Here is a 17,379-nt window from a genome sequence, read left to right on the forward strand (position 1 = left end):
CCTCTCCAGATGGTCTATGAGCAGGGTCTTGTTTTATTAAGACTATTTTGCAGACCTATCAGTACATGTCCGATTTTAAGACTAAGATAGTCTTACTATAGTAAAACACTGCAATCCTCATAGTATTGTCTCTTTTTTGTATTGAGTGCATTTGTAACTGAAGTAAAAGTCTAAGACAAATTTCCCTACGCTAACACTGAATTCTATTCTTTTCTATTCTATTCTACTCTACATAACTAGTGGACGAGGAGCACCTCACTGCAGCATTATTTTGAGTCTGGGGGAGGCTACACCTTCTCATTTTGGGAGGAGGAGCAGGTTCAGTCAGGCCTTCGGGTTGTCAAAGGACCAACCTTGATGGAGGAAGATCCAGCCTCTGAACTGGGACACAGCTTATTCAGATTACTGTATAGTGTTTATTTAAATTAACTGGAGCTCTGTCATCAAAGCCTACATAGAACAGCATCAAAATGGATTTATCAGCACTGGGCTTTCATCATAATCATCAATAATAAATATTTCTGCCGAGTCTGATTCACAGGATTCCCGTTCTGATGTCTGCAATGCTTACATTTGCACAAACAGCAGAAAGCCTCAGCTGTGTCTCTATGCAGACAGTGATCGGGATGTGCTATGGGAGCGTCGACACACACAGAAGATGGAGATCTGTCAGCCAACCTCATATCTTCACAGACCCTCATTTCATTACAGAAATAGAGCAATTCATCAAATCATCCTATCAGATGTTGAAAAAAAAATGAAACCACATCATATAAAGTGCAATTCTTAAAGTTGAGGCATTTATTTTATATAATTCTGTTTTACTAACACAATGTTGCTTTGTGAGAAAGCTGAATTTACTAGAACGATAAATGATTCATAAACCTAAGGATTTCAAACTGTGTCATAATGTGGTTTTTGTTGATAGGCAAAACTAATGATTTTGTTTTCAGGACCAAATCCTCCCATATCTGTAACACCTTGCAGCTGTGGCAGATTGATGAAATGTACACTCACTATATGTGTATGCATTTGTCAGAGACCATTAACACACTATGGTGACAACATCCTTAAACTGGCCAAATCCTTTACTTAATATTAATAACCCAAGGATCTAGAATGTTCTTACTACCTCCCCATAGATATTGACTTGGCTGCCTTCAAACTACTGCAGCAGTTGCATATTTACAGTAAGATACAGCAGAATATGGAACAGTACCACACCATGTACAGTTTGGTAAACATTTACAGCACCTGAGAGCTTGACAGCTGCTCTGCACCGCTTCCCCGCTGACAGATGTAGGTCTTTTCCATCCGCCTCAGGTGGCTGGATTTCGGCTAATATTACGCCAATATCACCTGCAGCTCATCACGTCGACACCGGTCCGCCAGGCACCGCGGAGCCGCGGAGGAGTGGCAGCCTCGGGCTCGGGAAATGCTGCGTCAAGCTGCCACGGTTAGACCGGAAACATGAATGCAGCCTTCAAATGCGTGCAGATAATACAATTTTATACATACTTTGCAAGCGTAATTAAAATATAGATTGATGTAGGTGGTGGGGAAATGATGGTGGGTAGTGAGAGAAAGTTCTTGTCTTGTAGTTGATCTATATATATATATATATATATATATATATATATACATATATACACACACATATAGATTGATGTAGAGACATGATAATAAGGAATTACAATAATCCAGCCTTGAGGTAACAAAAGCATGGACTAGTTTTTCTGCATCTTTTTGAAACAGGATGTGCCTGATTTTTGTAATGTTATGCAGGCAGTCCTTGAAGTTAAAATACTTTTTGAAGCCACTGTATACACACACATTCACATTTATCTGTACATGTATATGTGTGTTTGTGTGTGTGTGTGTGTGTGTGTGTGTGTGGGTGGGTGGGTGTCTGTAATATGAATTAATGACAATCACAAGTGAAAAATCATTATATCTGCCCGTTGATAACTGTGTTGTGTGTGGAGTCAGTTTCAGAGGCGCTGCACCTCCTGCATTACATTATGGACTATTTTACTTGACAAGCTTACTTATCACCATCCTTTGTTCTATATAGACATTATAAGCCGTATGGTAAAACATAAAGGGCCATCTGGTGGATGTAATGGCACGACACACTCACTACACTGGCTGTTCAGCATCAGTCGGACACAGTCTGGCTGCCTGCTGATCCGTACACCAGTGCAACTGAGGGGAGCAGTACTGCAGCAGAGCAGACCTACATCAACAACATCCACCTTATCTAACACACACAGCCATGGTAACCTCTGTTGCAGCAGCTCCCTCTATCAAATTTAGGGTTGGACCAGCACCAGAAGGAAGCACACACTCTTCTGGTAAAAGCACATTGTCACCATCATCACCTTCCATCATAATCACAAGGATTGGATATAGAGTAAGGGAAACTGACTCATGAGCTTTTCTTTGTAATTTAGGAGGGATTGATCAAATGGATCAGACTTTCAGCATGTACCACATAGAAATAAAATTTCTTTATACCTGATGTTGTGAAATTAACTTTCAATTCCATATGGGGTGCCTGTGGTGTAAGAGTTTATGGTCTCTCAGAACTGATCTGTAAGACATGGTGTCTGATCACATAGGAAAGCAAAAAAGTGTTTATACTTGTTCTGAATGGCCATACTGGAAGGTACAGTCAGCCTTCATAGAGATGGGAAAGACGTGATATCGTTAAAAATATGGATTAAAGCACATATTTTCAAACGGTCTCTCCAGGGAGACATATGTAGTGTTGTACTCAGTTGTGCCAGGTACCGCAAATTCAACAGTGTCAGCATCTGTCCTGCCATGCCAGCTTTTGCTTTTACACAGATGATTCGGCTGTGAATATTTCCGCTTCCAGCTTAAAGGCAGAACAGCACTGACTGATTCTTTATACTAACATATTTGTCTTTGCATGCTACATACAGCTTAAAGTGTTAAGGAGTTACAGACATATCTAGAAATCAGTGCTCCCTCATGAATATCCAAATTTAGGCAGAAAGGTGTTCCAAAATCTAAACAGATGATCTACTCCATATGGGGTACCAGTGGTGTAAGTGTCAAGTATCTACTATCTATCATTCTTGAGTCTTTTATAATACGTTTGTAACAGGAATGTTTCTATAGAGTTGGAGACGCCAGTGTTATATAATGAGCTGTATATCATGTAAAATGGTGGAGGAACATGAAAATGACATCACATGCGTAAACTTTCATTTATTTGTTTTGTGGCATATTGGATCGATCGTTTTGTGGTTATTACTGATTATATGGATAAACTTCCATGCACATAAGCCACGCAAATATTTATAAACATGATTGGAGGAGACAAAATAGGAAACTATAATAATCTCTTTGTCATGACAAAAAAAAAAACAAATAAAAAAAACATTTTGATTCAAAGTTTGGATGTTTGCTTTTAAACAGAAGATTTGGTGGAGCTCAGAAGTCATCATGTGTTACTGCAGATTATTTTACAGTTAAACATGGAATCTGTGACTAAAAGCTTTCCTGTCCAATGCTGAGAAATCCACAGAAATATTTACCTTTGGATCCTGATGATCTTGAAAATGAATTAAGTCACCGCTGCTGTGCCATCAGTGTGTAAAATTAGCACAGACCCTCTCTTTAGATCCGACATTGTACAAGTTGGTGTGAGAAATTCAGTCATCAAACAGAACATCACTACTGAAATTGCTGTGGAATCTTGGGTAACCAGATTACTCATATAGATGATAGTGGAAAGACTCTTCATCAGTCACATTAAAATTTGTATTTTGATGCACATAACCATTGGCAGTAAATAAAAATATGTGTAGCATGTTTTGGTGAGACCTGTATGTCCCAAATAAAGCCACCAAGATTGCCATCTGTGTTTTCAATAAGAGAGATCTGAGCAGGTTTGATAACTAATGAAATGTTTTGCCAAAATGAGCACCAAAATTGCACTACATTGGCTAATCAGCATAAACACAGGCTCAGCTGCACCTTTCCACCAAACTTGGTGCTAACATGTTTGTTTGCTGCCCGGAAAATTCGCAAACTGGCATACATGTAAAAAATGGGCCTGCGCCCAAGGAAAATTGCATAAAAACTGGGTTTGTCCTAGTGCTGACTTTGTGACTGCAAGAAAATAGAGCCCAACAATTTTCTACAGATGTTGTTCCTCTGTCTGTGAAAACTTGTTGCCAGGCCAAATTAGTTTAGAACCACAGGTCCCCAAACAGTTCAGAGATAGCTGCAGTTCTTGGAAGGTAACAGGATGTACGCCATACAAAGCTGATAATTAGTCCATCCATCCATCCATTTTCTGCCGCTTATCCGGAGTCAGGTCGCAGTGGCAGTGGCAGTGGGTTAAGCAAAGTAGTTGAGAAATCTCTCCCCAGCAATGCTTCCCAGTTCCTCCTGGGGGATCCCGAGGCATTCCCAGGCCAGATGAGATATTTCATTTCTCTGCCCCTTTCTGCTTTTATACTGAGCAGCCGTTCTTTCACACACAAACATCACCAATAAATGAAAAAAGCACTCCTCCCGTTTGTTTCATTCATTGATGGGTGCATTGATGCAGATTCTGAGGTGAAAACTTCCACCGGCTTATTACGTGCTCAACTGTTGACATAATGACTAATGTTGTCTTAGTCAATTTGTCATGTCTAATTAATAGAAATCTACTGTTTAAAAAACATTGTTGAGTGTAATTACACTGAAAAAAAAGCTTTTTTAAAAGAATTTTAGAATATGTGAGGCAGTATAAACTAAGATATTTAAGGCATTAAAACTTGATTTTGACACAGGGCATATTGTGCTATTAATCAAAATAAAATTTTGAATAGTTTACCTTAGAGACAAGAAATCCACCCATACTAAATGAATTAACTTTTTCTCCTGTGTGTCTGAACAGACTGGAGCCTGGGCTCCATATCACTGCCTGCAGCTCTAATTCACAGCTGCTCTTACATAACACGAGAGACTGCTGCTGTTGTAGTTCCTATAAAAATTCACGGTGCTGTTAGATCACAGCCAACACTACACTTTCTATTATCAGCAACAGAAAAAAGACGGACATGCAGTGTATCTATAAAAATATACTTTGTTTATTGAAAAAGAGACAAAAGTGCAACAGACAATGACACACTTGTATCTTAGTTAGTGGTTACAGTGAAAAAAATGAAGCAATATGATACAGTTAAAGAACTACATCAATGTGATAAAAAAGTTGCATAAATTATAGTACAAAACTGTACACAGTCTTACAGTATTTACACAAGCTATATTTACCAAATGCTAAATTTTTCCATCCTTCTTTTCTTTATAAAAATATATAGTAAATAATAGAAGTAACAGCAATTTTACACATTTTTCTTCCCTCCGGTGGTCTTCAGACCGTTCCATCAGAATGGAAAACTATGTGAAAAGACAAAGGACACTGAACTAGACTAATCAGCAGTTAGCAATCAACCTCCAGCCTCTGAGGATGCACGTCACTGTCAGAATGACTAAAGAAAGACTAGATGCATGATAACATGTTAAAATACACCTACCAAGGAGTCCTCTATTGTCATTAGTTTCAGAAATATGTAATACATAAAAAAGTAATGCAAATATTTTATGTCAAGATGTATCCCACGTGTATCTCATCTCAGAGTGGCCAGTTTCTCCAGTAGCATTCCTGTAGCTGCCAGGGAACTAGATTCCCCCAGTTTGTCATGTTCTGTATATTTCAGGAAGTATTTTTTGATTAAATGTTGTGATAATATACCAATTCATTGGTGTACCCGCTTTGCCTCAACCTGTTTTGTCATATAGACATTTTAATATATAGCTAGACGCATTGTGATCAGATCACTCAAACATCTCACTGAGGTGGTCTGGGATGCGTTTGACCACACATCTTTTGGAGTGTAAACACTAATGTGGCCTGATGTGTTCCTGACAAGGACGTGGTTGTCCTGTTGAAAGCAAACCTTGCTAACACTTGAACAAACAAGGAGAGGAGCACTGATGTACATGGTTGGAGTGCAAGTGAAACCAGATATCTAATCTCAAATTTGGGCAGAAGATTCAGTCAAAATAAAACTGGATGACTCCTTTCATAACTGGACCTTTACAAGGATGGAAATGACATAGGCAGTAATGATAAACTTTGGACATGATTAATATATAAATCTTTGAAGAAAATCAGGCTCTTCTCTTTCATTTGTGAATATTTGAGTATCTACAACTGCAGCCATGTCCACTTACTCAACATGATGAATTCTATGCAATAGAATACCATACAACATGGCTACATTGTATCCTCGTCTGTTGTTAGTGAAGACATATTTATCTTTGAGCATGGAGATTCATTTTGAATCTGAAACAGTATGTGCAACACAATAATCTAAGATCAAAGTTCCACTTACTAGCTTTTCAGAGTTTTAACTGCTTCTTAACACTCTCCTCAGTGGCTAGAGCTGGCTCAGTTGTCATCATGTGAACCTAAGTACAGTTGGTTGTACTTTATATGTTTGGAGATGTAACCCCTGTCCCTGATCAAAGATCTCTGGAGTCAGATGTGAATGTCCTCTTCGATCTTTCTGTGGCTGTTCACTGATGCCAAAGACCATTTCTGAACAGACAAGTTATGATCTCCCCCCAATATGTACAGTCACTTGCTATCATGCTGTTACAGAAGACTAGAAAGTGGATCTTTGAGCTTGTATGATTTCATTACGCACATTTATCTTTGTCTCTTCATAATACATTTCTCTGTATAATTGTTGAACTAAACCGGCGGTTTTTCTTTGATTCTGGGGTACTGTCGCCAAACCCTGCGTACCAAGATGCATAAGCAGTAGCTGCCCTATGTGGGGTTTGTCTTTTGATGCAGAGAAAAAACTAATTGTAAGATCTGGTATGTTTCTATACATTTCTATGTCAGTGTGTCCGTCTACCAAATTACATATGTACCTTTGTTGGCAGACTGGTCAGAAGGTCTGGTGACATTTGACCTGCATCTTAACATCCACTAATGATAGGCTAAACCAGAGGGTAGGGTTGGTGGTTAGAATGGTGCAGTCCTGATTTATATGAGTGAATGTGTGTGTGCATAACCCCCATCACATATCGTTATCATAGTCCCCGATCATCTTCCGAGAGTTGGATGCCAGGAAGATGTCATTATCTTGAGGACAGTCATGACGGCAGGAGCAGGTCTTGATGAACATCATCTTCTTCGTGAAGACGTCTCCCTCTGGACAATGAAATTCCACCTCTGCTGTGATGGTGGTTAGAGGCATGCAGCAGCGATTGTCTGTGCAGACACCGCAGAACTTTGGTTTGTACAGCCTGGTGCTGGAGCAGCCCGACAGCTCCAAGCGCATCCCTCGCTGGGCCTTTGGTGTCCGGACACATTTCTTACCCTTCTAAGGGACACACACGATAATCAGTGAATTATACCATTGGTCAGTATCGTCATAGAGTCAATGTACTTGGTCATATTAGTTGTGGCTGTAGTGACGTACAGTATAATATAGTACAGAAACTGCCGTTCCAAAGTTATCATTAATCTGTGGTTAGCCGCTGACGCTTAATCCATACCTGTGCTCTTAGATTTTAGTACATTTTACAAGATTGACCATGACATTCCAATTGACCATATTACTAGAACTACAGCTCCAGAATGGTTTAAATCATACTTTATAGATGGGAGCTTGTATTGAGGTATTGGTAACTCCAGATAAGCAGTTTCTGGTCTGTGCTTTGTCCAGTTTCATTTTCTATTTATGTGCTGCTTTGCAGACAACACTCTGGTATAAATCTCAGCTATTCTCCTTTTAGTCTCAAGGAAATTAGCACCTTCTTGAATTATTCATCAGAAGATGTCTCAAAATTTCCTGCAGATACAAGACAAAACAGAGATCTAATTATTTTTACTGATGGAGTGAACCCTTGATTTCAAAAAGACTTGGTTCACTATTCCCACCCTGTAACTCACCATTGCAGGAAATTTAGCATTATCTTTGACTGCAATCTGAATTTAGACACGTTAAATCAGGAACATCTCAGACAGACTGACTTCTCTCCACTGAAAATCTGGCTCTTTCATTTGTTTCCTCATGTTGCACCTAGTTATTTTGCTGAGCCATTAACCCGTGATTGTTCACCCCATCCCAGTAATCTGCAAATGCTCCTTTTCTTCCTCTTTTCTTTGTTAATCCATGGTAAGGATTTAGTGGTGCTTTTGGTGCAAGGGCTCCTAGATTCTGGAATGACTTAGTCGTGGTAATTAGGGCAGCAAAAGCAATTTTAAAAACCCATCTTTCCATGTTCATGTTAAGTGATTTTTTTTTTTATCAGTTAACTGTCTTAGCTTATCTTACCGTGCATGGCTGTTAATGTCTGATTGGAATCTGTTTGGAATCCCTCAACATTACAAATGATCAGTCTGACTGGTGTGGTTCAGCCAGGGACTTTGTTGCATGTCAAGCCCCTCTCTCACAGCCTTCTTGCTTATCTCCATTGTCAACTGTCTAATAAGAACAAAAATACAAAATAAAAATATTCCCCTGTGATCTAGTCCTGCCTGTTGTTAAAATTAAGATAATTATATACATATTTTATATTAAGAAATGACGGGACCAATATTAGTGTAATATCACATTGTGTGTTGAGTTACTGATATACCTTGTTCAACAAGTCATGAACCAATTCATTGATTGAGAGCTTTTTTTCTAAATGTATCCAAAATGCGAGGAAACATCACTTAGAATTTTGGGAACCCAATGGGGAAAAAACTGTAGACTTTGGGCATTGTTTACAAACTGACCAAGAGGAAACATCCTGCATCAAGACATTGCATTTGTCCTCACAGAGAGAGACAGCAGTGGTTTCAGCCAATGCTGCAAAACAACATCTGTTTAGATTTAAGTAACAAAGCCCCCTAACAGTACGGAGGAGGTTGGGGTGGATGGATGAGTTAACCAAACATTAGACGTAAACACAGGAGACCGCTGTTTTTTTTTTTTTTTAGGCATGACCACGATCATTTCCTGACCTTAATCACAGATCGATTATTGTAACAATGAAACACAGTGTTTCCCTAAATCTATCCAAGTCTTTTTTGTGCCTAAACCTAACCAATCGTTAACCGTAACATTTCCACATCATAAAACTTACTTAATTTTCAACAGTGATTTGTATTAGTTTTGGAAGACACAAGCAAATTATAGGTGCATCAGAACAGAGGGAACATTGACAAACAAAATGTTTTGCCTAATAATGAAGAGGACTTTGGTTCTGCCTCTAGCGGGTAAAATGGGCTTGTAAGAGCCCAGTTTACCGCTATTATGTTCTAATGTTCCACCTTAAACTATGAAAACCCGGCAGGAAATATTTCCTTACTCAAAGTTCTTGCACAACAGAAACTCTTAACAGGTGGTTCGGATGATAAACTTTGACTGTGAAAGAACCAGAAAATCCTGCAGGCTAAAATTCAGTTCATGAATTTTACCTTATGAAGACCAGAGTACTGAATCATCATAACTAAAGAGTGAGTACAATTGATCCACAGAGTGCAGAATTTTTTTGGTTCTTTCACAACTATTAACACCCTAAAGAAATCATAACATGTTGAAAGTATGAATGAAATGACTCCTGCAAAGAAGGTGACGTGGAATATTTCTTTTATCTCTCAACTTTTACCTAGAAGTAAACAAACTGACCTTGATTTCTTTCTCCTGTTGGCTATTGCAGGGTCGGACCATGCAGATCCTGGTCTGCCTCTCCAGCTGGCAGCCCTGGTTGTCGTTGGTGATACGGGATGAGACGGCCATGCCACAGGTGGCCGAGCACTCACTCCATTCTGTAGTCTGGACTATACAATTATCTCTGGGACTCTCTGCTAGCGGTCTGTGGGGAAACACCTGTCTCAATACTGAGACAGGATTTGAAGAGGGCAAGGGGTGTATCTGAGAGGCTCCTGTGAGAAGAGGAAGGAGGGTGGAGAGAGAGGTGTAGAGAAAGAAAAGTGACACAAAAAGTGGAAAGTTACATGAGAGACCAATTGAACTATATGTTGTTTTGAGACTAAACCAAAAGAAGACAAAATGAACCACAAAATGTAACCTATAGGGAACACTAAAGTGTGTGTGGGTGTTACAGACATTTAAATCAGCTGTGTGGTTGCTTGTCCGACCGTCGCAGGGAGATATAATATATGATCATTGAAACATGTGCACATGTGAAAAAACATCAAAGAGATTTGTGTTATTTGGGGTAGAGTCAGTCTTAACTGGGCTCCTGATAATCAAATGATACTTGGGTTCATTATTGTTGCTGTATCACTCCTTGCCAGCAGTAGAAGAATTGAGTGCATTATTGGAAGCAGGCAAAATGTAGTCAGCAGATTTTTCCTGTTCTCCATATAGTACTATGTTTTGTTTTCAAGCCTTTTTTTGTTTTTTCTGTGATTTAAGACATATTATTAATGATAACTAACGAATAACTTGGCTTAAGCTGGGCACACACGCTTTTTATTGTTCTTGTACATTGTGCTAACTCACATGACATTATTTATTCACCCTTTCTCTATGGCTACAATGAACAACTTCTATGCTTACACTGCATGGCTGGATTGAGCGTTCATGACATGGGTCTTCAAACTGAGAAACACAGAGTCCCTGATCTGTTTATTCTATTGACAGTTTCAGTCAGGTTTTATTCAAACACAACGGCTATGTCTTCAAAAAATGCTAACAAAAAATTCAAAGTTATGTCAAGGAAACTCCAGTGCTAATGTCCAACAGGAAAAGTACTTGCAGAGTAATGATAATGTCTTTGCATGCATTTGACGCCAAAATGGCTGTTTTTAATTTGCTGCCATGAAGGAACGGAAGAGGCATTTAGCACGTGATCTTCATTTAGTGCGCAAGAGCCTGCTGTAGTTTTGAACAGGAGTAGAAAATCAGTTTTGCATATTATTTCTAACATGATTTATTTCTTTATCTGTATATACTTTTGACAAGCTGGTAACGTGGCACCGAGGATGGTTATGTTGGTTGCTTGGTCCACCACTTTGTACCAGACAGATATATCTCAACAACTATTGGCTGGAATGCCATGAAATTTGGTGGAGATGATCAGGGGCCCCAAAGAATAAATCAATTACGGTTTCATTTTCTTTGCAATAAGCACTGCAGCCTCAGGAAGGCGCTACTGTGGCTGTAAACTCCTATAGTCATGTTTCTACTTTACCTTATCTTTTCTTAAATAACTAAATTGAGGGCACTAAATCATTTTATTGAGTGCACAAATTGATAGGAGGGAACTATCTATCAAAACATTTGCTGGCATCACCTACCAGCAATCACTGACTGGTAGTGGTGGTCCTGAGGTGTCTGCTCACACACCCACTCCTCACAGCATTTCCCAGGGATCTGGATACGGTGTGGGTACGGGCAGTCAAAGGAGGGCTGCCGGATGTCACTGGCACACATTGGCACACAGCCAATCTCTCCGTTCATACACACACAGTTGTGCTTACAGCTGGGCTGGAAGGACTCCCCGCTGCGGTAGATCACACCCCCCAGGTCGCATGTCTGACCCTCCTGAGCTGTAGACAGACAGAAAACATGCAAGACTCATTTTTACAGATAAAATACATACAGCTATTATCTATGGAGTACCAGAGGAGACAAATGTTACTAACAGCTATCTGATGAGTCTAAAGTACTCTATACAGTATGAGTAAACAATAAATAATGCATAAATGAATGACATTGCGAGTTAAATGAATTAATTTGTGTAATTAAAAAAAACCTAAAAATTGTTACCGCTTCAATCAAATGTCTGCTAGAATGTAGTTTCTACCAGACACACATTTCTTTGCTCTGCTCATACTTAGAGACTTGCCCCTCATTTATCAATATAAGCATTAAAGAGAATTGAAAATGTTGCAAGAAAAATGAACACATAACATGTCAAAAATGTGCCGGGACAGACATCTTTAAAAAGATAACAGGACAGTATAAGTAACAGGTACAGGAGAAAAGCAGTAAATAAAGAAAAAGGTGAGGTGGTCTGTGCACTGAATGTTGAAAGGTCTCAAAAATTTAATGATGAAACATCTCAACCTTCAAGGTTTTAATCAGACAAACATCCATGTGAGCAAAAAGCAGGCTGTATGACAGATCTGCTTAGAATTAGAAGATAACATGATATGAATTAACACCCAACTTCCAAACAATTGACTACATAAAAAACACATATATTAATATCGTAAAAAAAAATCTGTAGCATAAGGACATAAGTAATAAGCATTTTAACAATACAAATGATTTAAACTGCAAGAAAAATGTATATAGTGCTGTGATTATGTATGGGGGAAAAAACAAATCTGGCACCAGAGGGAGACATAGCAACAAATTGTGTTTCTTTTATGAAGAGTTTTATATCAATTTTCTCATTTATACCATGGGGTGACACAATATTCAACTTTCTAACTCCCTTAGTTCTATGGTACCTTATGTAGCTGATATGTAGCTAATGGCCTGCTTGTTTGAAGTGAGGTGTGATGGACCATATGGGCAGCAATTAAGGCAAATGACATGAGTGGAGTGGCAGGCAATCACACAATGTATGAGAATATTGCAGCCTTAAGAGGATGGTTGAAAGACTTGCACTCATAGGTGAAGGCACACTGGGTGCAGCTAACATCTGTAGTTTCTGTGGCTTGATCACCATTTGAGCTTTCTGAGTCTTTTTTCCCCTTCTCTTCAGAATAACCCAGACCACAAGGACATTATTAGTCTCACAAGAAATTACTTCTTGAATGTTGTACATATATCACTAGTATGGGGGCAAATAAGGATGTTATATAGTGGTGTGTTTTATGAAGCATGTATTACCCATGCAGATGCCAATCTCAGTGTCACTCAGCAGAGCATAGTCACAGTAGAGTTCCTTGTGATGGTCGCAGGGCTCCAGCAGGGAGCAGGGCTCCCCCAGCTGCCTGGCACACACCTTACAGCAGCCACAGTCATCCAGGACCAGACTGGTCCCCAACGGGCAGAGTGGGGGCTCTGTAGGGCAGGTACAGGGCTGGGAGCAGTCCTGGGCCACTGTCTGCAACAAACACACCAACCATAGGATAAGGTAACATTAAACAAGTAGCAGCAGAATACAGCAGGAAGAAAGTTTATATGAAAAGACAGCAAAATTTGTAAATGTCATTTTTTGACACCAGAGAATGAATCAGCCCTAAGTGACCTCAGTAGCTGCTCAGTAAGAGGGAAACGTCTAAGGAGATATTGTTTATCAACCAAAAGTTTATCCACACCGTTTTATTTTTCTTAATTTCAAAACGTATGACCATAATGGACCAGACAGTCTTAACCACAAAAAACAAACAAACAAACAAGTGATCTCCTGTGGCTGCGCAGTGACTGTTGTCTCTGAGAAGCAAAGGAGGAAGACCTGTTACATTATGGTGCTTCAAAATCTCTTAGACGTGGATCGTATCTTACTTTGACTCCAGAAACCGCCATTCACATCCCATCTCCTGCGATTCACAATCCAACAGGTACGTTAATGAATAGACCATTTAGAGCAAATGGTTTTACAGGTAACACAGTTTGGTGGAAAAGGATCTGCTCCTTGGAGAACATTTCAAATATTTTGAACAGCAGTGATGATTCTGCTGAACCAATCCCCCTTACTAAACATACATGAACAACACATTTCAGCTAAATTGACAATACCAGTAATATAGCACATAAGGAAGAGGTTTGGGTGGTGGAGGGAGCTGTGGCACCAAATATTGTTGATATGAGTGTTAGAGGCCTTCATGGGTCCACAATTTTGGTGCCAATCCCAAACAGACCTGTAGAAAACCTACCCAAACCCTACGTGCATCAATTAATTTCAAAAAGGTGGAATAGGAGATAATTACACACGATCCCAAATGTGGTTGTCCTGAACAAAACCTAAGAGAGAAAGAACACAGACGCTGGTTTGTGTACGCTATCAATTCATTTGATTAGTTAACAAGCAGCCATAGTGGAAAAGAGCAGCAATATAATAAATATGATGTCTTCAGAGCGAATGCAAAATCATAGAAACCAAAATAATTTGTTCATATGCCTCAAAGACAAATTTATATAAATAATTGAAAGTCTTATTTCCTATTTTCCTGCAACAACAATAAAACATTCTGTAGCCAGCTGGGCAATGGGCAGACAACAGACAAGATAAGACAGAAAACATTAAATGGATTATTAATAGGAATTGGGGTTTTATTGAGTGTGATGGTGTACTCAGTCAGGTCTTCCCTGAACCACGATTAATCAGTTTCAAGAGATGCCCTACTCTACAAGATAAACTGGTACACAGCCATCTCCAAGCACACGCACAACAAACTTGGTTGGGTCCAAAACCCAAGGGGACAAGTGTAACCACTGTAACCAATGCACAAATGTAATACAGACCAAGACATTTATGGTTTTTACATGCCAGAAGGAGTTAACTACTTTCATTTCATTAAAACTTTAAAACCATGTTTGTCATCTATAGGCTAGAATGTCCCAGCTGCAAAATTTTTTACACTGGAAGAACAAAAAGACATTTGCAGGACTAGCTAGCAGGACACAGATATGCCATTCTCACAGGGAATGTTAACTACCCTATGGATAGGCACTATACTAACAATAATAACAATAATAATAATAATAATAGTAGCAGACTTTCCTCATATTGTTCACCACTCAGTTAAGTTTAGGCAGCTGTAACTACTTGGTTAAGTCAATGACAAACAACTTTCTTTGACATTTAGACATGAGGATATGTTGCAATGTACAGCTTATGTTAAAACCTACATGTGCGTGGAGTGTCAAAATTAATTATGACATGGGGGCTTGTGGTTGGGGGGACAAATTCAATTCTGCTCTTGGGCCCAACAGGGACTTTGGAAGACTCTGTAGCAGGGCTCAATAAGTAGAACATATGAAAGAAAACCTGAAGAGCTTTAGATATACAGTTTTAATAGCTTTAATAATTGCACTGGTAGAAGAGGGGTTTACTGATGCCAAGGCAAACAAATGTGGCTTTTGTTTAATATACCGTAAAAGGTATGAATATATCCACACATTTGCCCCATACATTCGGGGTGTAAAGTGAGAATACACTTCACATACAGAGCAGATACTGTTATAGCAAATATAATAGTCGTATGGAGAGAGGCTGTTATTGGTTTCATTCAATTTAATGTCGCACAGAATACCACAAGAAGGCAACACCAGACTGTGATCACATGTTTGATCTTCACTATCATCTGAGGTTCAGTTCTTCGTGGTGTATGACTTCCCCCTAATGTAATAACTCTTACTGACTAAAATTCACATTTCCTCTCAAATTTCCAAAGCAGCAGAATACCTCAACCTTGATACGAGTTCATCCTCAAATGAATTTTTATTTAGACATTGAACATTTGTTAGTTAAAAGAAAACTTACCAATGAGATAATGATCAGGAGAAGAGAGAATGTGGCTGAAGTTTCCACAGACATGTTTTCTCTGCAGGCTGGAATCCACTCAGTAGTACTGCTTTCTGTGGCACAGGGCTTGTTCTTGTTATTCTCTCTGCAGCAGACTGATGAAGCCTGGAAGGAGAAACTGGCTTAAATACCAGCCCAGTGGGTGTAGCCAGAGAAGCAAGAGCCATGCTACTCTGCTCTGAGAGGTAAAAATATTTCAAATTAAATGGGCTTCTTACAGATACAGCCTCCTCTGTCACATCATTAGTTCACAGGGTTGTGGGTGGACAAAATGCCAAATGACAGGGGGTGTTCACTCTGCGGTAACTAACAGCAGCTAAGACTGGCCATTTAGAATCTTAATTTGCAATCCATTTGCAGTGTGTGTCAGTTTCAAGGTGGTTTTGACAGTTACTGTACCACATGAGTATCCAAAGCTGTAAGCAGCAACTCAACAGAGGACATTCTGAGTTTGAATTTCAGGAATGTTGGTCACAGAATCTGAGAAACAATTTCGTCTAGCAGAGGTAATGAATGTGGAAAATGAGGGCAACGTGTGCCAAATAGTTACAAACTGCAGAACAGCAGCAGCCAGTGGAGGCTCAGAGGCAGGCCAGGCAGACACACACACAACAGGGCTGTTCTTAAATACCAGAAAAACCACTGTAACACTCTCAGTACAAATCACTTCACAAAGCTGCATTGATGGCAGGGCAGCCATTCAGGAACCACTTGATTCCAGGATCAGCACATTAAGATGCAGAAGCTGGCACTGTATGAGCAAACACAAAGCCTGAAGCCATTAGGACAGATGTAAGACTTCATGTGAATAATCCAGAATCCCTTTCAGACATGGACTGTACCATGGGGTTAATGTGTTATCCTTGTTTTGAGAAACCTGAATAAACTACCTGGATGTATCATGTAAACGCCTTATCCAGAGGCCTGTACTACGAAGCAAGTTCAACATACTCAGGATATCTTTACGTTACCTGGCTTCACTGAGCCTAACAGTTGCCATCCTGGATAACCTGTATCGGGAAGCTGGTTATCAACCAGCTCAGTTAACCCTGGGTTTTCCTGTCTGGCTACGAGTGCGTTCATGTGAAAGAGGCAGTGATGTTACTTACAAGCAACATCGTCTGAAGCATGAATAAAGTACTTAATATGAAACGGGAAGAAACGGTGATACCTGCAGGTAAGTTCAGTTCATCCAAAAGTGATATTCAACAAGGTGAAATGTAAAGAATATTATCACATAACTAGAACAGAAAGAAACAGTAGAAATGATTTCCAATTATTAAAGTCAGGCTAAGAATTTACCGTAAATAGGTATAGTATAATTAGTTATTATTATAAAGTTTCTTACTGAGTGAGTATTTTTTCTATATTGTCCGATGATGAACAAACTATTAGGAAAATGTGATACAGATTTAAAAAAAAGCTAAAATAATGTCAGGCTGCTGCCAAAGCAGAAAGGAGAGGAGGGAAGAAAGGAAAAGCAGTTCATGTATGATGAGGTCATCTGACTGAAATGTTGATTTATTATCATGGAAAATATTTAAGTGTGTGGATAATTTTTCTAACAAAATACATCAGAGGCTTTAGTTTTTATTTCCATTTATCGTCACAGATTCTTCCTCTTGTTAAAGTCTGGAACAGCAAGACGATTCGACTGAGCTAAAAATATAAAACCTGATCTTTATTATGTGTCACTTTATCGTAAACTCTTTTGTCCCTGTCGGGATCCTCTAGGAATGATGGCGCTGGTTTTCTGGTGATCTGATTGGTCAGTATTTGGCAGGTTTTGATCTGATCCTCTGAAGTTAACCTGCTCTGGAGAAGTTACAATGA

The 17,379-nt window shown here is 39.3% G+C and overlaps 1 protein-coding gene across 1 annotated transcript; it reads right to left on the bottom strand.

Annotated features, from left to right (window-relative positions):
• Positions 1-5,281: 5,281 nt before the first annotated feature.
• ccn2b (cellular communication network factor 2b) lies at positions 5,282-15,558 on the bottom strand. The gene is made up of 5 exons (XM_040121809.1): positions 15,505-15,558; positions 12,906-13,122; positions 11,360-11,611; positions 9,723-9,979; positions 5,282-7,424 (listed from the first exon to the last, which is right to left on the bottom strand). Exons 1-5 carry the CDS (start codon positions 15,556-15,558, stop codon positions 7,119-7,121), a joined length of 1,086 nt encoding a protein of 361 aa, XP_039977743.1. The 3' UTR covers positions 5,282-7,118.
• Between the last annotated feature and the right edge of the window lie 1,821 nt (positions 15,559-17,379).

The sequence above is a fragment of the Xiphias gladius genome, chromosome 24 (genome assembly GCF_016859285.1).
Source record: "Xiphias gladius isolate SHS-SW01 ecotype Sanya breed wild chromosome 24, ASM1685928v1, whole genome shotgun sequence".
Classification (NCBI taxonomy): Eukaryota; Metazoa; Chordata; class Actinopteri; order Istiophoriformes; family Xiphiidae; genus Xiphias; species Xiphias gladius.

Excerpts from the sequence above, each read along its gene's own strand:
- ccn2b (XM_040121809.1), bottom strand. The coding sequence starts at position 15,558 with ATGTCTGTGGAAACTTCAGCCACATTCTCTCTTCTCCTGATCATTATC. Across the intron at positions 13,123-15,504 it reads TCCTGATCATTATCTCATTG|ACAGTGGCCCAGGACTGCTC; the intron begins GTAAGTTTTCTT and ends TGTTTGTTGCAG. Across the intron at positions 7,425-9,722 it reads AACAGGAGAAAGAAATCAAG|AAGGGTAAGAAATGTGTCCG; the intron begins GTCAGTTTGTTT and ends TGTGTCCCTTAG.